At 39.7% G+C, this 20,204-nt stretch overlaps 1 protein-coding gene across 2 annotated transcripts in view; it reads right to left on the bottom strand.

The window, feature by feature from the left end:
• The window catches only part of LOC101859597 (leucine-rich repeat serine/threonine-protein kinase 2), a 70,307-nt gene that overhangs the window by 48,959 nt on the left and 1,144 nt on the right, over nucleotides 1–20,204 (bottom strand). For both annotated transcript variants that reach the window (XM_035972216.1, XM_035972217.1), the window contains exons 2-18: nucleotides 18,104–18,276; nucleotides 14,672–14,857; nucleotides 14,030–14,115; nucleotides 13,119–13,198; nucleotides 12,344–12,432; nucleotides 11,193–11,333; nucleotides 10,618–10,746; nucleotides 9,589–9,714; nucleotides 8,886–9,008; nucleotides 8,078–8,267; nucleotides 5,780–5,886; nucleotides 4,767–4,896; nucleotides 4,114–4,250; nucleotides 2,705–2,833; nucleotides 1,678–1,758; nucleotides 860–1,002; nucleotides 337–481 (exon numbers count right to left, since the gene is read on the bottom strand). In XM_035972216.1, the coding sequence (XP_035828109.1) occupies nucleotides 337–481; nucleotides 860–1,002; nucleotides 1,678–1,758; nucleotides 2,705–2,833; nucleotides 4,114–4,250; nucleotides 4,767–4,896; nucleotides 5,780–5,886; nucleotides 8,078–8,267; nucleotides 8,886–9,008; nucleotides 9,589–9,714; nucleotides 10,618–10,746; nucleotides 11,193–11,333; nucleotides 12,344–12,432; nucleotides 13,119–13,198; nucleotides 14,030–14,115; nucleotides 14,672–14,849 (2,014 nt within the window). In that variant the 5' untranslated portion in view covers nucleotides 14,850–14,857; nucleotides 18,104–18,276. The remainder of the gene's footprint in view (nucleotides 1–336; nucleotides 482–859; nucleotides 1,003–1,677; nucleotides 1,759–2,704; nucleotides 2,834–4,113; nucleotides 4,251–4,766; nucleotides 4,897–5,779; nucleotides 5,887–8,077; nucleotides 8,268–8,885; nucleotides 9,009–9,588; nucleotides 9,715–10,617; nucleotides 10,747–11,192; nucleotides 11,334–12,343; nucleotides 12,433–13,118; nucleotides 13,199–14,029; nucleotides 14,116–14,671; nucleotides 14,858–18,103; nucleotides 18,277–20,204) is intronic.

The raw sequence follows: 20,204 nt of genomic DNA, 5'->3' as shown, positions 1-20,204 counted from the left end.
CACAAACACACAGACAATTCCAGCAGTCTATCCCTTGTCACAAACAAAAATTTTTCTACAGAACCAACTACACTGCTGTTAGTTTGTAACTGGTCACCTTGATCAGGACAAACTTCTTAATTAGGTACCCAGATCACAATCCTACTTCTTCAACTACCCAAATCATTGTCAGACTTCTGAAGCTTCCCTCATCATAATCCATTATTTCTTAAGTTAACCTGATCATTGTCACACTTATTAAGTTTCCCTGATAAAAGCCAAACTTCTCAGCTACCTTGATCATTGTCAAACATCAATTAGATATCCTGATAATCATCGAACTTCTTAATAAGTTACCCTGATCATCATCAAATTTCTCCAGAATCTGGAAAAGTAGCTCATGACAATCCATCTCCACTAGGACTTCGGCCATGTTGCTGTACTGATCTCGCCTCTCTCCCTCCACACCTCGCTCTGCCAAGATCTGCATTGACACGATTGCCTAGACAAAGGATGTCAAAAACAAATCATCATCCATTTCTCATGCACTAAACAGTCCAAGCAATCATAGATAAAAACAGACAATTTGAATACATATGTCTATAAATCTATCAGAATTCCACAAAACCTTCAAAAGTATTACTATACACCCATTAAGTTTCCAAAAACACTGAGTACATCATTCATTGTACATTTTTACACCATTTAGGACTTCATTAAAAAAATGACTCCTTTTTAAATGTAAGCTCTGTGCACATGACAGGGATCTCTAAACATTCATTTCACTACTTATATTTTTTTTCACTCTCTCCTTATTTTTCAAACAAAAGTAGCCCTGGGGCACAAAACAGCACAGACGTTAGTGTACAATAGAAATTACCTCTTTCTGTATGAGCAGCGAGTCGGGATAGTTCCTCATGGTGGAGCGGATGATCTGAGCCAGCTCCTGACACATGCCCGTGGACTGGACCAAACTCCACTCAGCCAGGATCTGGATCGCCATCAGACCTTTCTTCTGGATGTCTTGTTTGGTTGGGGGTTTTTTGAGTAAAGAGAATCACATTGACATAATAATAATAATGATAACGATGAAAATGATGATGACGATGATAATAATAATATTAATAACAATAATATAATGGACACCTGCAGAATGCAAAATATGACAACAGGTCCATATTGTTTTCATTTTTTAAAAAACACTTACAGTACCGTCTGCGACTTTAGTCTCCAGGCCGTAGTATTTGCTCCCTACTGCTGGCGATTTCAGTTGCCGACGCAACCAGGCACACTAAACACAATTAAACAACGAATGGAGACACTGCACTGAAGTAAATACCAAAGGAAGTCACTCTGTATGATAGCTGAATGGTTCATGAACCTCTATGAACTTTTAAAGAGGGTTTTTCACTATAGGAGCCTTCAGAACTGTAAGTGTTAAACACGACTGTCTAACAGGACTAAGGAAGAGTACGTTCAAACATCAAAAGCTTTAGTGACAATAACAAAAATATATTTTAGAACATTCGTACAAATGAAATGCTCCACAATCATAATTTACCGATACTTGCTTCCATTACATGTAAACCTTTCAAACATTTATTTATTAAAAAATAGAGAGGAAAATAGAGAGCTATCAAGAAAATGCTGACCATATAAATTTGAAGTCTGATACAAAAAAAACTGAACTATACTTACTTTCATTATAAGTAAATCTTTTCAAACATTTGATGATCTTGTCGATGGCTCCATTTGAGTGAAGAATTTCAGATCCATTGGCTAAAACACAGAGAATCATTGGGTAGGTGAGACTGGAGACGACTTACTACACAAACAGTAAAAATCATGACAGCAGTGAACTATTAGCTTAACGTCTCAACATAATGATAATAATAATAATAATAATCGCATTTATACAGCGCATTTCCATGCTCAAGAGCATAAACTATGCACTTTACAACTACTATTACCCCAGCAGACCCTCTGAGAACACTCAGAAACATTCTCGGCTTTCGCGGAAGCATGCAGTGCAAGCTGCGGATTTCACGCGCACAAGCACTATCAAACTGACAAGATCGTTCACTGTCTTTAGCCGGGTACCCATTTCGACCGTGGTGAAGTGTGGAAAATCTGTGCATAGTGCCTTTCCCAAGGACACAACGTCGGGCCCCTGACGGGATTCGAACCCACAACCTTACGGTTGTGAGTCCGAGAGCCTAACCACTAGGCCACCGACGTCACATGCAGTTTTATGGAATGCTTGTCAGTTTCCTCGCCTAAATTTTTAAAACACATACATACTCTTCAATGGCAAAATTGTCTCCTGCTTTCAAGATACTGTAAACACAATGAAGCGTACACTATGACAACAAGAAGCAGGATACAGAATAATGGAACCTCTAGAAAATCATGTCAAAGTGCCAAGAAACACTAACAATTTCCCACACAACGCCCAAAGGGCAGTACATAAATTAGTCCATACTTCCATCCTTTTATCATTATCATAAAATGAAAAGCTTGGAAATTTTTTTTTTTCATCCAAAGTACATGTAAGAAAAACATAGCTCAGTTTATATAAACTTGGTTTTGTTGATATATTATAATACTCTCCTCCATGAACATGACATACAAATACGTACACACACACATGCGCATGCACACTCACACGCGCACGCACACACACACACAAACACAGAAACACCCACACAAACAAACATCGACTGACCTGCCCCACCCAGCACAGCCAGAGCTTCTATGGCTGCCTCCTGCAGGATCTCATCCCCGGGGAAGTTCTCCATGGCCTCCAGGACCCGACTGTGAACGTTGAGCACATAGCACTGGTGCCGAACCATATCTGAAACACAATCATAACATGAAGAATGCCAGTTCACTGGATTGTTAAATTGCTGGATTATCAAAAGCTATAATTTTTTTTTACAAAGAAAATATTCTGAATACAGTTCAACCTGCTCTAACAACCACCTATCCAAAACAATCACTTGTACAAACAACCACTACCCACTTCCCCCCTTGTGCTTTTTCTATATTATCATGACGCCGTTTAAGAGGACCACCTGTCTAGGAAGACTACTCTTCTCCTCTACATTGGGTGATTGTTTGGGACATGTTCAACTGTATATTCTAAAACCAGTTGAAGTTAAATCCAAACTGAAGCAACTCAAGCCCAGAGAAAGAAATGGCTAAGCAGTGACAGCCTGTAGTGGCAGTAGCTCAGTACTTTACTTTTACTTTTTCATCCTCTTTTTCCCTTGAGCATCGAGGGGAGGTGATTTTCTACGGTAGGCCAGCTCTGCAGCTCTTTCAATTGGGATATATTATAATTTCTCAGGGTTTCTTCGGACTCCTTCAATCCATCTTTTAGTAGCTTGATGCATTTCCACAAAAAAGGTAGGATGACAAGCCTAGAAAGAGATGATTTGACTTCACCTATCTCAGCAAGTAAAGACAGAGAAGAGGAGCACTGTCGATATTCTTTATAAAGGATTTTAAAAATAGTAAGCAGATAATGCCAAGAAAAAACAACAGGGGTGTTAATGAAAATTCTATAGAAAGTAGAGAGCAAGAGTACCCGACAGATGATTGAGAAAAGTGAACATTTTGAGACCATAGTAAACGGTGTCCCATAAGTCCTAACTTACAGCAGGAACCAGTGCCCCATCCCATTCATGCCTTTACACAAACAAAAAAACAAGACTCTCCAGGTCTATAGTCTTGCAAAGCGACTTTAAGTAAAACACACAGTAGAAACAAAATAACCAAAGAAAACACAGCTGGGATTCAACTAAACTGGGGTAATGATGATTGTGAAATGCACAGAGCATGCTGCAGAGCATGGGTATATGTACTATACATAAATACAATGATCATTATTATCAATATCCTTTGTTTTAATAAGAGTATAGAGGCACTTGCAACACAATTAAGTCACTGAAGTACTAAAGATTAGAGATGTTACAGGAAATTATCAAACAAAAAAAAGAAGGAGAGATAAGGACGATAGATGTTTGATAGGAAAGAAGGAGCATATCACACCAGAGCACCTGCTGACCACTCACATTATCAATAACCTTAATGTTGAAAGAGAATATAAAACCAAACTAAGCTACAGCTTACCGACATCCGCCAGACAGGCGACAGTGCTGACAATTTCGCTCTGCACCTCCGCATCTCTGACAAAGTTTTTGCTGATGTCCACCAGGAGGTGCAGAATGTCCCCGTCGTACTGGGCTATCTCACACTTGTGATCATGCCTGAAATAAACACACACACAGACATATACGTACACAGACTTCGTTTCAGTTTTTATTAGTGTTTTACTGCCCTTGAACACAAATAGGTCATATATGCGCCGAAGTTAGAGGTCTTACAAGAGAGTAGAAAAGAAGGAGAGAAAAGGACGATAGATATTTGATATAAAAGAAGAAATAAACCACATCAAATCACCTGCCAAACACACACATGCACAGCTATTTTCAAATTTTGTGAGAGTTTCAAGGCTAGAGCTGCATTCAAACGTATAAAATGTTAAATATCAATACATACAAGGAGAGGGAAATAGCAAAGAAGTTTCATAAAGCCCGAAGTCATATTTTAACACTTTATCTTCTATTTTAAATACTCAAATTTCCTAGTGATGTTTAGCAGGCAACATAAGTAAAAAGCAGGAAGCAAAGATCGAACAAGAACATTCACAACAATCTGTTCTTTTTCACAATTTTCTCTCATCCTTATAGCTCTTCACAGTCCAGCAACAACTGTTCACTCACTGAAAAATACCCAGTCCGCGGATAGCTCGGCAGGCTGCAGTAACTGCCCGTTTGTCCTTCACATGATACCGCAAACCTTCGATGATCGCGATGTGAGAGTTTTTCTCCATCAAGTTCCGGCACAACCCGTCTGAAAGTCAATATAAGCAACAGTGAGAGACATCACCAGACAAACAGGTACAACATCCACAGACAAAGTATCTGAGCATTTTTATCCTCACAATTTGAGCGGCAAACTTGTCATAATATTATAATGTGCAAGACAACAACATCTGGACAACCTTAAGGGTAATGGCTTGGGTCCAAAGCACATGAAAAAGAAAATGGTCCTCATGTCTATGGAAAGACAAGTCAAGACAGACAAAAACAAGAAAAGGATGGTGAAGAAGTGGGACCTACCAGTGGCATCCTTCATGATTGTTGAGATTTTTAAAAATTCAAAATAATTTGTATTATAAGACAATTTTAATCACATATTCAAAACATCTATGTGCTTCAGTGTACATACATCCTACCTTTTCATATAAGATGTTTTGATGCAATTTAGTGACCCCCTCCCCCCCCCCCCAAAAAAACAAAAAAACCCAGCAACCAAAATAACAACTTATAAACACAATATTGAGTAACACAAAAGACATAACAAGGACAGATGAAGAGCTATGCATCATTTCAACATATTAAGAAATGTGGACCCTACACAGTCTTATTTTGAAACACACTGATAGCCAATAGCCATGATTTCAAAGAAAGGATCTAATTTTTAAAAATCTACTTTCTGTTCAATAATCCTGTATCTCTGGACCTGTAGATCTTTAATCAACCCAATCCAAAGAAATACAAAAAAGGCAGGAGATAACAAAAAAGCAACAAAAAAACAAAAATAAAAATCTTTATCTAGCAGAAAACGTTCAAGTTCCTACTGGTCTGTCCAAAAAAACATAAAGAAAAAGAACTGTGGTAAAGAGGAACTGAAAAAATAAAACTGACTATTATATTCCACACAAAACACTGACCATTATCTGCTGTGAGGTAGTAAATGGCCTTGCACGCGGGAACAAAGACGTCCACCTTCTTCTCATACATGAGGATGGCGCCCAGACAGAGAGTGTGAACTGGATCTCTGGATAAGGGGATAGATGGTCGAGGATTAAATTATTGTATTGTAATTTAAGAGAGCAATATAAGGGAAAAGACTTGTATGAATCAAACAACTTTCTAAACAAACAAGTCTTTTATAAAGCAGATTTCTTGATCCAGTGTTCAAATAAGAAAAGGATCTATCACATACACATGGTAACATCAAAGTTCATCTATTAAACACACACACATGCACACCCACAAACACCCAGGACACATACATACACACACACACACAAACACACACACACACATATACATACACACATACACACACACAAACACATTTACATACACATGCCTGGAGATAAACACACACATACACATACACGTATGCACATACAAACACATACACATGCACCCACAAACACCCAGGACATCCATGCACACACACACACACACACACACACACACACACACACACACACACACACACACACACACACACTAACAATACACATTACAGAGACAGACGGTTTGAACACAACAAGGACAAATCACACCCCAAAGCCTGACTCACTGTTTGAGCTCTGAGCTCTCCCTGATCCACACGTACACCTTCTGCTTACACTCCAGTAGACACACACTCACCCACCCACAAACACACGCACACACACACTCACCCACCCACACACACACACACACACACACACACACAAACACACATACTCACCAACCCACACACACACACGTACACACACAGACACACAAACTACACACACTATAGAGAGAGATGGTTTGAACATAACAAGTAAAGCCTACACCCCAAAGCCTGACTCACTGTTTGAGCTCTGAGCTCTCCCTGATCCACATGTACACCTCCTGCTTTCACTCCAGTAGACACAAACTCACCCACCGACCCACACACACACTCATACACACACACACACACACATACTCACCTACCCACCCTCGTACACAGACACACAAACTACACACACTATAGAGAGAGATGGTTTGAATATGAACAAATAAAACCTACACCCCAGAGCGACTCACTGGTTGAGCTCTGAGCTCTCCCCGATCCACATGTACACCTCTGGCTTACACTTCAGGAGACACAAACTCACCCACACACAAACACACACACACACACACACACACACACACACTAACTGTAAACACTATAGAGACAGACAGTTTGTTGTGTTTTAGTAGAGGTTTTACAGCGCTCACAAGCCTATAAGGTCATATGAGCGCCAAGGGGTGGAGGTCAACAGAGAAGTCTTTACAGGGAATCAAGCTTACTATGCTCACCTCTCTAGCTTCAACAGCACAAAGTCTGCTTCAACTATCAAGGCCCCCAAGAAATAGCGGGTCACAAGAGTGACGAACATACAAAAGAAGTAGACAGAAAATGACGGTAGTAAGGATTAGGAAAGAAAAAGCAGCAGTTCCCTGTTGCAGTTCAGCCACTGTTATGAGCATGACATTGATGAATCAGCCCATTTACAATTACAATTCTACTGTGCATAAGAACATAGTTAACGTCCCCCCTTTGGGAATGGTCTTAAGACACTTCCGTCAATAGCCCCGCCCCCGGGGGGTACAGACAGTTTAAACATATCAAGTAAAACCAACACCCCAGACTGACCCACTGTTTGAGCTCTGAGCTCTCCCCAATCCACATGCACACCTCTGGCTTACACTCCAGGAGACACATACTCATCCATCCACCCAGACACACTAAATGTAAGTGTCATGACATGGTGGAATCAGGCGCTCGTCAATTTTTGGGTATATGGGGTTATTGGTATCATCTTAAAGCCTGTTTATTTGCCTAGCTTCTGGTGAAAAAGTTATCCATCTATGTTGAACACAAGTTGAAATATTTGGATTGAAGGACGTCAGGGTTGCCCGATTTCAGAGGAAATATTAGCGAGAAAATGATCGCCAAAGTTTGGTAAGTTCCATAGCTTGAGAGTCTTTGGCAATTGAAAAATTACATGTTTTTAAGTAAAATCTTCAGAGAAATGTGGTTTTAAATTAATATAAAAGGTGTTGAGTGAAAAAAAGAAAATGAGAAAAAAATTGCCCAATGGCCAGAAAAATGCCAATTTCTTCGATTTCATTATTTAGACGAGCGCCTGATTTCACTGCGAAGCCTCACATATACACTGTAGAGACAGATGGTTTGAACATGCAAGTAAAAATTACGCCCCAGATTGACTCACTGTTTCAGCTCTGAGCTCTCCCCAATCCACATGTAGACCTCCGGCTTACACTCCAGTAGGCGAGCCAGTGCACGACATCCCCAGGCCTGGACGTCCGGTCGGCCCATGTGACGCGACATGGCCAGGTAGATCAACTTGAGCCACTGAGAGGCACGCTCAGCAAACGCAGCATTCAAGAATAGGTACTCCGCTGGGAACAAAAACTTACACTTGCAAAAAGAACCCTGATAAAACAGCGGGTGATTGGAGGGCGCTACTGATAGATTCTTTTTCTTTTCTTTTCTTATGTTATTTCTATCTGTGTGTCTTACTTTTTCCTTGCACTAAATAATTATTATTGTGTTAATGTGATTCTCTTTACTCGAGCAGGTGACTACATATTATCCTTCTTCTGTCCTGTAGTCAAAGAGACTCTATTTGTAATTACAAATGCTTTTAGTAAATAATCGGTTTGTTTTAGGGAGCACTATTGCCTGAATTGTTATCATTCTATACTATGACTGAGCACCCAGAAGGATGGACATAGAGTGCTCCACTGACAGAAAGTAAATCTGTGTAAGTACAACAGGCATCGGCAGTCAGGCAGTATTTGTTATTGATATACTTTGGCTGTCCTGTACAACTTGTCCTCCTAAAGCTTTAAATTTTCATTGCCACCACTACCTTCCGAATCTACTTTTTACAGCTGTTTGTAGTCATTTATAGTGAACGAAAAACCAAGCTTTTTAAGTAAATGTTTATCTCCTCATCAGCATAATTAAAATGATTTAGGAGGCAGGCTGCTTTGATCATGCCTGTCCCAACATACCAGTGAGGAGAAAAATCTTCAAGCCACACAGCTGCAAGTCTGCCTCGTCTGTTCTGGACATCATCTCTGGCAGCAAGGAGCCCATGATGAAGCCTCGCTCCACTAGCAGCTCACTCACTTTGCCTGAGCACCAAGAATGTGGATATTTACTGGACAGCTCCGACAACAGCATATACAGGATACAGCAGACAATGAACAAAGACATTTTCTAGATACTTAAGATGAAAAATTTCATTTCACACTGTGGATGGGAAAATTTTGTTGAAACAAACAAGGACATTTCATAGACACCCCAGATGAGGACCTTTTGGTGTTCAATTGTATTTACAGTGAACTGGTAAGAAAACATCAATACTCTACAAAAGACGGGTGTAACAGCATTGAACAGAAGTAAAAAAGGCAGACCACACCGAAGAACCATTCTATAGATCTGTTAATGACAGCTGAGGAGCAGCTGAGACATATTTATGGTGATCCAAGAAACTGACTTACACTTTTATCAACTTCTAAAAATTAAAATGTATGTACATATATGCTATGTACCAACAAACACACACACACACACAATCACACACACGCACACACAAACACACACTCACTCACAAAGAAATACAAACACAAACACACACACACACACACACACACACACACACACACACAGAAACAAACAAAGAAATCAGTCCAGCACCGTGGTGCCACTCACCGTGCAAACAGAGAACCTCGACCAGGTGGAAGCTGCTGTCCACCACAGAGCGGTTGGCCTTCCACACAGGCATCTGTGACGTGATCAAGTTGCACACTGGGAGCCCCAGCACGGGACGAGCAGCAGCTGAGGAATACAACACACTCCACCTTGACATAAAAACTTACAAAACACAAATAAAAATGATGCCCCTTTACCCTAGAAAATGTTTCACACAGAACTGCCCTCTCATTTACCCCCCCCCCCCCCCCCTCCAACACACACACACATACAAACACACTTTTCAATCTTTCAGACATTGTCCTAAAAAAAATTTTTTTTTAAAATTGTGGTTTGATTGTCCAGCTACATATAGACCTACTTGTGTTTTTACAATAATTTCAATAAGCTGTAATGTGTTCAGAATTCAACTTTCTAATTTTGCCCAATTAAACACAGACAGGCCATTTCAAAAGAACATAATATGGAGGTCATTTCATCTTCTAGTAGACAGCAAAGTAATTAACCTGAGACTCTGTACCTTTGTTTAAAAAAACTGCAGATGACTACTCAAAAATCTAAATCTAAATGTGTCACGACGCGTTGGAATCAGGCGTTTGTCAATTTTTAGGCATGTGGAGTAATTGGTATCATATTAAAGCTTGTTTATTTATCTTGCCTTTGATTTTTTTAAATATCCATTTCTCTTGGATACAAGTCGAGATATTGGCAATTGAAGGAGGTGGGGGTCACCTGGTTTCAGTGGTAAAATTTCCAAGAAAATGGCTGCCAAAATTTCCTTAGCTTGAGAGTCCGTGAAAACTGATAATTAACATTTTTGTGTGCTTTTAATCAATTTTTTTCAATAAAATCCAAACAGAAATGTGTTCTTTAATTGACGTAAAAGGTGTTGAGCCAGAAACCAAAAATTCAATAAAAATTCCCAAACCCGCAGGAATATGCCAGTTTCTTAATTTTCATTATTTTGACGAGCACCTGATTTCACCACGCTGTTTCACAAATGGTATTTGAAAAGAGCAATGAACTCACCACTGTGTGCCGTGATCCAGAGGACATGGCACAGTTTGTTCAGGATCTCGGCGTTGTCCACGTGTAGCTGGAACAACGACAACATCACCTGGAGGTACTTCTTGGCCAGCAGCTCCAGCAACTCGGACGCTGTCACATGACACAGACGCAATGCATCAGTCATTAACACATGAACACTCACACACCAAATCAAACATTCTGGCATTGCAACATGACACAGACACAAAGAATCTATCATTAACAGATGAACATGTACACACTAAAACAAACACTCTGATCCTGTCACTTGGCACAGACTAAAACCACAAATCAGGCACATGCCCTCCCCCCCCACAATACACACACACACACAAACACACACACACACACACACTCCACCAGTCACTTAAACAATCATTAACCACACAAATACACACACTCGCACACACATATGTACAACTCCCCCCTCCCCAACCACCACTACTTTCACCTCCACCACCACCCTACACCACACACTCCGCCACTATCATCAAACACAGACACAAACAACAAATGTCTGTGAGCATTCGCCAGGGACCCTGTATCATAATTCCTACCTGCCCTGAGCACGTGTGTGATGACCATCAAACTGTTGAACACCGTGTCACTCTCTGTCGGAAACGACACTATTGTCATCATGACAGCATCAAGAAGCCGCGGCCACTGCTTTTCCAGGGAGATTTTTTCCTTCACATAATCTGCACAAAATAAAAAATGTCCAACATAAAATCGGAATTGAAGTATCTTTTGAGCTTGTGGTTCATTCAAAATTCTCTTTAAAAAATGCAATCTCAAGCAGTAATGTTCACAAAAAATATTCTCTTAGACATAATCCACACAAAACACAAAAAGCCCAACTTAAAAGGAGTATCCAAATTGCCCTTAAGTTTTCATATAAGTGACAATACTTCACAGCCATACTATGGACAAAGAAGTATGCCTACCAAGAAGTCATCCTGGAGGGATACTTCCCTTAACATGGATCGGCATAACACAATTAAGAGCCAATATAACCTCCTCCTCCCCCCCCCCCCCCCCCCCCCCCAAATATCACTAAATAATCCTCACACTAGAAATTATGTTATGCTTCTTTGACTTCTCACAATCAAGAAAACAAGGAAAACCCCATTTTGTTTTTGTAAAGTGTTTTACGGCGCTCGCAACTGCATAAGGTCATGTGAGCGCGCGGGATACACCTAATATTTTCAGTTTGTAGGAAATTTTTAATTTTGCCCGGGTGGCGGCCGAAACCTACTCTTATCGATTTTAGACCACCAAGGGATCTTTAACGTGCGCAACTTGCACACGGGCCCTCCGAGATTTTTCGTCCTTGTCCGAGAAGGCTAGGTGTAGATCTTTCCTACCAGAAGATCAGGGGTGTGGCAGAAAGACAGCAGTAAGGAGGAGCCAAGGAGTAGCAGTAGAAAGGCTGCAGAAAGAGTCAGGAGCCCAGAGGAGGGGGCAAAGGAGGTGAGGGGGTGGGGGCAGAAAGTGGAATTGAAAGCAGACAACAGAACATTGCTAGAGAGCAGGAAAGGAGGTGAAAGGAGACAATTTTAGAGTAGAAAATTTTTCGGTCGCTACCCGGATTCGAACCCGGGACCTTTGAATGAGAGGCCAACACCTTAACCTCTAGGCCACGAGAGCCCCCAAAACCCCATTTAAACATTGGTATCTAGATTTCTCCCAAATTAAAAAAAATACTGACCTGAAGACAGCAGCCTGACCAGGACACAGACGGCCCGGTCCTGGAGCTTGTGATGCTTGGTGTGGTCACTCAGAAGCTTAATTATGTGTCTGTAAGGAGAAAAATATAGCTCAAAGTGTCAGCCATTCCCTTGAGAAATATTTAGACTGTATATTTTAGATACAAAATCATTTTTTAAACAGTATGTTAATAAAAAAACAACCTAAAAAAGACCAAACTCATGCCACTGAAAATGTCTGGAGCTTGCCCTCAACCTGCATATCTAACATTACTTGATCCTCATAAGACATAGTTATACAGTAAAACTAAAATTTTGTAATGGTTTGACAAAAAAACACTCCAAGACACAAAACAAGAACAGAAAACCAATGTGCATGAAACCAACTACAAATTATAATTGTGTTTACGGTGCTAATTCAAGAGAAATACAGTCGAAATTGTCCGAGACGGCAACCCGTTGTCAAGAAAAGAAAAGTAGTTGTCTTAGACAGTTGGACTTCTTCTACAGTGTCATTACAATATTTTTAAAATGCAAGGGGGGAATGAGAAGGGAACGTTTATACAGGCGATTGTGTTGGACAGGTGACAGTTACAGCAGGTTCATCTATAGGTCACTGGGGAATGATCTCTGACATACTGTACTCTCAGTTGTAACAAAAATGACCACAGTTTGCCTGGAACAAACAAATTGGGATAATGATAACACGGAAAGGAAATAGAAGCACGCTGCATCAAAACACCCACAACCAACCATACACACACACACAGAACTGACCTGAAAACATCTGATCTTTTCATTTTGTCCTCCATCGTAGGGCTTTTCACCATGAAGTTGTAGAGAATCTCCAGACCCAGCTGAGAACAGAATGGGAAAATGTTAGTAAGTCAAGAATAAGTTGCGTCACTAGATTCTACACTATATTCTTAAACGTTAACCCCAACATTCAAAATATTTTGGGCTTTCCTGAATAAAAATACACATTCAAGTGCAACTTGCAGAACAATGATCTACATCATTTAAAGCTACACAAGAATATAATTGTCCTCAAAAAGTGAAATGTTGCAATTGTTCTAAAGAATAACACAATGAAAAGTATGAGAATATTCCTATACAGAAAGTTGTTTTTTTTTAACTACTCCAAACACTACTTTTTTCAACAATAAAGAAAAGAACAAGGAGCCTAAGCAAAATTTCCCATTATTTGGTGGAGACTTCTTTCCGCTCTTTCTCCAAGGGCAATAACTTCTCTCTTACAGTTTATATAAATACAAATAAATCCTGGTTATGAATTTTAGAGTATCACTTCATCAGAAAATGAACCAGACCATTGTATAATAGTTAGGCTTTCTGCAGTTGCCTTTCAAAAAACACGAGTTCCATTCCCACATGAGAAAGTCATTTCACTGAGCGTCGTCATCTGTCTGATGGGATGTTGTATCTCCCACTGAGTCCAGGTTGGTCATGACAGGTAGGAAAAGCAGCCTGTCTCCTAGAGTATCTAAGTTTGTGTTGATGTCAGCTAAATACGTTTAGAGTTATTTGATTACAAAAAAATAGAAACGAAAACATATACATATAAGTGGTATAGTGCATAGAGCACGCTGTAGAGCCTGGATATGCGTGTTTTGTAAATGCAATTTTTATAACTATTATTAAAATCATAAAATCGCTGACATTTGACTCACCTGCTGAATCTCAAGGTCACTGACCATGTGGGTCATGGTGGACAGCACTGACAAATAGGCATGGTTGTCCTCTAGGTATCTGGGAACTATCAGGAACAGTAATTGGTCAGTTACACACAAAAATAATCGACAAAAACTGAAAAACGAACCCCTTAAAATATCTGTAACGACATGAGAAAGTTTCATTTCAAGAAACAGTTCCATTAATCAGTACCATTGATTTTTGGAAAGACAAACGCTCCATCACATGCTCCATGCATCACAACCACAGCTGAAACGCTATCCTTCAACCCTATACAAAGCAATACTGCCAGAATGAGGCCATGTTTCTACACTGAATGATACAAATAATAATATTCCAAAATGAAGCATATAAAGATCAATTGAGGAACTGTATTTTGTTCTGATCAAAGCAGCTATCAGTGTTAAACTTATGCATAATAACATTAACAATAATAATTGTTCGTCAGTCAATGACTGATGATGACCAATGCACCTGCAGAGGAGAATATTTTATTAAAGAGAAAGAGAAAAAATAAGGATTAAGATGATTTCAATTAAAATCCACCCTGCAAAAAAAGAGACCCGCTATTCTAATGAAGGGTTATTCTTGTTTGATCAGGCAAGGGAAGTTTGACTTACCTCCATCAAACAGTTCCACCAGTCGTTTAAGGGCCACCTTGAGCTCATCACTTTCCGCCGAGTGCTGAAGAGTTCTCAGAACGTCGTCCACCTCCCGGGCATCACTGAACATCTTGACCATGGTGCCTGAGTGGGGGGACCAGCGGCCACTGTCACCCTCCACCTCAACTCCGTTCATGACAAACCCTGGATGAAACATACCAGCCACAAATGTAGGAGATTACCAAATGTGTCATGACATGGTGGAAACAGGCGCTCGTCAATTTTTGGGCATATAGGGTTATTGGTATCATCTTAAAGCCTGTTCATTTGCCTTCCTTTAGGAGGAAAAATATCCATTTCTGTTGAATAGAAGTCAAAATATTTGTGGTTGAAGGAGGTCAGGGTCGCCTGGTTTCAGAAGTAAAATTAGCGAGAAAATAGCCGCCAAAGTTTGGTAATTTCCACAGCCTGACAGTCCTTAAAAACTGAAAATTTACATTTTTTGTGCCTTTAATCAATGTTTTTCACTAAAATCCATAAAATAATGTGCTTTTAAATGGACATCATAAAACATGTTGAGCCAAAAAAAGAAATTTAGAAAAAAATTGCCCATCGGCCAATTTCTTTGATTTCATTATTTTGACAAGCGCCTGATTTCACCACGATGCCTCACAAATCAATTCAAGTGAAACTTACAGAACAATGATTCTGTTCATGGCAAACCCTGAATGACATAGACCAGTCATAAACTTAGGAGATTTCAGAATCAGTTCTACGACATTTCAGTAAACTCAAAATTGGCGGAAGTCAGAAAGAGGTAATGACATATTTTGCTGCCGCCGATTGGTAAGTCAACAACAAGTCCTTACCATGAAGACATCACAAGTGCTGAACTTTCTGACAGTATTGTCGACTTCATGATATATCTCAGAAAGTAACATTGTGAGCCGAAACTTCACATAAGGAAAACCTTTGTATGGAAAATTTTTGTTCTCCCATAAAACATGAAAAACGAGGACCAGTCATACCATACAGCACACAAAAGAATCAGATTTCATTTTAAAAATGGATACCGCAATGACTGAAAGGTAGATGGCGTTATCAAAGATGAGACAAATAGATTTTCATTCTAGAGCATGGAACAAAATTATCAATACCAAACATGGTATATTCTGACTTTTTGAGGCATAACAGTTTACAAAATCAACTTTTAACGTAACTTCTTTATTTCCAAGCAGAATTTTATCAGACTTTCAGTGCTTTTCTTGTCTAAGCTGCTGTTTCAAAGCTACAGCTTTGAAAAATTAGTTAAGAAAACAGACGGGCAGTTCTTTTTTCTTCCTCCTCATTGTAAACGTGTTATATCCCCATTCTCCACAAGGCATGAAAAGGGCCTGTGAGAAGAACACTATAGTTGTCTCAGACTAAGAACCGATAATATCATCACCTTCAATCAAGAAAAAGAAAAGTCTTTCGTATATTTAACTCAAAATTATTACAAGTTATAAGATATAACAGTTGGAAAATATGATTTATGGATTCCACATGAAAAAGATAGAAAGAATAATTTTAAAAAATAAGCGTATGGGAAGGAAGATTTGATCTTTTTTGTGTGCAACATGCGTATTCAAGACCAAATATTCTTGCAAAAATTCTTGCACACAGAAAAGGAACCGAAAGCAGGTGGGTAGAGTCAGAAGATGAGCAATTGCATGACCAAAGATCAGACAGTCCAAAATTTTGATAACCAAATACACTGGCACAGTGTAGACTGGGCTTCCTTTAATGGAAAATATCCAGGGTTGATTGATCGGTTTGTGAATTTTCATAAATCAAACTCTGCAGAGAAAAGGCACGTTGTATTGAAAAGATAACAACCACACAAAGCAGGATTTGTGGTGTGTGTGAGTTAAGCATCAGGATGAGCGGTCTTTGAAAAAGAGGAAACCCTCCTCACCCTCCCTACCCCTTAATGCCAAGGCCCAAAAGAGCCAAAGAAGTTATTGACAAAAGAAAAAGCAAATGCAGACAAAATTATTGTTCACAGACAGTATCATAATTATGCATGATGTTGCTATAAAACAGTATCATGATCACACGTAACAGTTGGAAACAAACCGACGTACACAGCTCTCAAAAACTCACCACACGAGGGCTTCCTCACACAACTACATGTGTAGTTACACACAAGTTCAGCTTCAACATTCATGACTCTGCCCGCACACACTTTAAACCCCTTTCCAATAAAATGATCTGATGCTAATAACCTAAATTTCTCTCAACTTCACCACAAAGGCAACAGCTGAAAAGCAAAAAGAAGGAAGAATAACAATAGAAAAATCTGGACAAGGAAAGGTTAATTAACAGGGAGTCCACCAATGGGGTACAATTGGCTTATCTTAACCAAAACCAGAAGTGAACCTCTCACTTCACTCATGGGCAGAAAAAAATCTATAGCCATGGACCAAATTTCCCATAAAGAGATAAGACATCCTGATATCAAAGGCCACCGTGAGAACCAATCTTGACAAGTTTTGTTATGACCAGCGCTTGAGAAAATTTGGGAGATTCCCATCTGACAGAGACATTTGTCTAGACAGTTGATCCCTGATCGACAGGTCAATATGATATTGAGAAGGTCAAGGCCAAATTTGAAAAAGACATCAGTCAATACAAAAGTTCGACAAGTACGGTCAAACTTGTCCAGACAGCCAGCTGTCCAAGAGAGCCAGCTATACAAACAACCACTTCATGCTCATTGTCATTCCCCCCTTGCATTTTTTTCTATATATAATGGCACTGCCCAAGACGACAATATTTCATAACCTTTGTTTTAGTAAGAGTTTTATGGCACTAGCAACACAATAAGGTCATATAAGTGCTGAAGATTAAAGGTGTTACAAGAGAAACAAACACAAAAAAGAAGTAGGAGATATATTTCATAACCCACCATTGCCCTAAACCGTTGTCATAAATTATATTTAGCCCCTAATGCTGCAGACATGGCATTGTGGCATGGCATAAAGCTGCAGAGAAGACAAAACAATTCACTCACCTGTGGTAGTCGTTAACCCCTCCTATCTTGCCCTTTTAACTTTTTCATCCCCCCCCCACCCATCCAATCCCCTTCCTGGGCATTTCTCTTCAATCACTCAATGTCCTGCATTGACGGATACATTATTGAGATACATACAAAAGCAAACAAATGCTGATAGACACTTTTTACAAAAAGACAAACTTAGACACATGCCGGCAGAGACACACTGATGCACAGGTAGACAAACACATACACACAGACAGACACATAAACACAAAAGACAGACTAACACATGCAGTGATAGAGACACGCAAGAGTGTGCGCGTGCATGTGCGCATGCACACACACACACACTACCCCAAACCTCCCTTTCCACCCTCCCTCAAAAAGAAAAAAAAATTAGAGGGCCTTACGTTAGTCCTAAGCGTGTGGCCACACCTTAGGTTGGGACTTCTGAAGGGAATCGTTCGTTTTCTTCATTTTCATCAGTCCTGTCCAAGATGTCCACCAGTCTAAGACACCTTTCTCCTCAACAATGCGTGGTCGTCTTGAACAATTTTGACTTTTTGCAATCAAATCGTGTTACCTGCATTTAAAAAATGATATATATATGAGTCAAAGAAAAGAAAAAATTCTTCTTAAACAAATGAAGAAAGTAAACAAAAATAGTACCTACTCCACTATTTTGGCACAATTTGTGTCTGGACACACTGGAATCACGCACTCGTCAAAGTTTGGACATATGGAGTTATTGACATTTTCTTAAAACTTGTTAATTTGTCTTACTTTGGATGAAAGATACCGTTCTACCTTCAATAGAACTTGAAGCATTTGTAATTAAAGGAGGTGGGGTTACCTGGTGTCAGAGGTAAAATTAACGAACAAATGGCCGCCAAAGGTGGGTGACTTCCAAATTTTGTGCCTGTGGTTTACTTTTTTTGGATAAAATCCACACATACAGGGGTTTTTAGATGTGCATGAAGGTGTTGAGCTAAAAAAAAATTGATACAATTTGTCTAACAGGCAGAAAAGTGTTGATTTCTTTGATGTCATTATTTTAACGAGTGCATGATTTCACAACAATGCTACACCACAAGAATTTGATGAAATCCAGAAGAATCGAATGTCACACGTGTGATTTTTTAAATCATCATTTGATACATGTGAAGAAAAACAACCATAAAAATTCTCACCCCCGGGTGAAAATAACCTATGTCTCGCTATTCTCACCCCCTCGTTTTACCGGAAATGACTCTAGAGTGATCAGGGCTGAGGTTACCGGGGCTGATGCTCAACAGGATCGTGTTCATGTCTTAATAGTCACAGTCAGGGTTGTCAGTTCGGAGCCAAATCCCAGAAATTTGGCTCTTTTGGATCATGTCTGGCCCGACCGGAGAATTTTTAGGCTCTCTGGCTCTTTTTTGGCTCCTAACTCCAAATGTTCAAAAAGAAGGGAACAGAAGAGGCAAGAAAAAGAAAGAATTTTAAAAAAAATTTAAGTGAAAAAAAGTGCGTGGATTGCTTATTAAAATTATTAAACTAGTTAACACGAGTTAACGCCCTCGCCCATTTGGCTGGTGCTCGTGTCTCGTTACATTCGTACACGATCTGCTGTTCTTTGAACCATAATTTATTGTGTGCAGGCAGAGAGGCCTGTATAAAGCGTGTAAAAAACGATAGTGCAGCCGGTCCCACATCCCGCGCACTAGCACCGGCAGTGAGACATTATAATAATTTTTTTACTGGAGGAGGGAAAAATGTCTTGATATTATTCTATTCTATTAGTTGTTCATTAAAGATTTAATTTAGCAAAGATCTGGTTAAGATATCATATTTATATCTGTCTCAAAAGTCTGCATCGTAATCTTCCATATCCCATATCCGAACTTTAATTTTGTAAGCAAGCTCTCCTTATTCATCTCAGGGGATGGAACACTTGCAGTAGGCCGAACTATTAATATTATTATTTTCCTTAAAATACAGATCTAGACTTACATCACAGTCGATGTCCAGGGGAGGGGGGGGTTGAGTTAAGTGTCCACCCCTTCTTGGCCGCTGCTGACGAGTGAAAGTGGGCGTGAGCTTCACTTCCAGCGAGGCAGCCTGGGCGGTAAGTCGGCAGCAATCCCTCAAGACTCTCCACTGCGCAGTGTTGTGGTGGGTGTACCGCTCAAAGCGAGCCAGATTCCTGTATAAATGTACGCTGACCCCAGACACGCTTCTGTTCTGGAGAGCGAGGCTTAAAGGTATTTGCCGGGGCTTTTTAATTGTTCATAGCTTGGTGAGTTGACTCGTGTATTTATTTATTTATTAATTTGTTTGTTTATTTGCTTCCTTTTTGGCACTATTGATTTTTTTGGGAGACATTATATCGTTATTTTTCCTTTACCGTTGTTTCTTTTGTAGTTGTTGTTGTTGCTGTTGTTGATGTTGTTGTATCTATCTGTGTTGTTGTTAATGCTGTTGTTGTCGTTGTCGTCGTTGTTGTTGTTGTAGATGATGATGATGATGATG

The sequence above is a fragment of the Aplysia californica genome, unplaced genomic scaffold, assembly GCF_000002075.1.
Source record: "Aplysia californica isolate F4 #8 unplaced genomic scaffold, AplCal3.0 scaffold00615, whole genome shotgun sequence".
In the NCBI taxonomy this organism is placed as follows: domain Eukaryota; kingdom Metazoa; phylum Mollusca; class Gastropoda; order Aplysiida; family Aplysiidae; genus Aplysia; species Aplysia californica.
The sequence above is the reverse complement of the archived record's forward strand: the minus strand, read 5'-3'. Positions and strand labels throughout refer to the sequence as shown.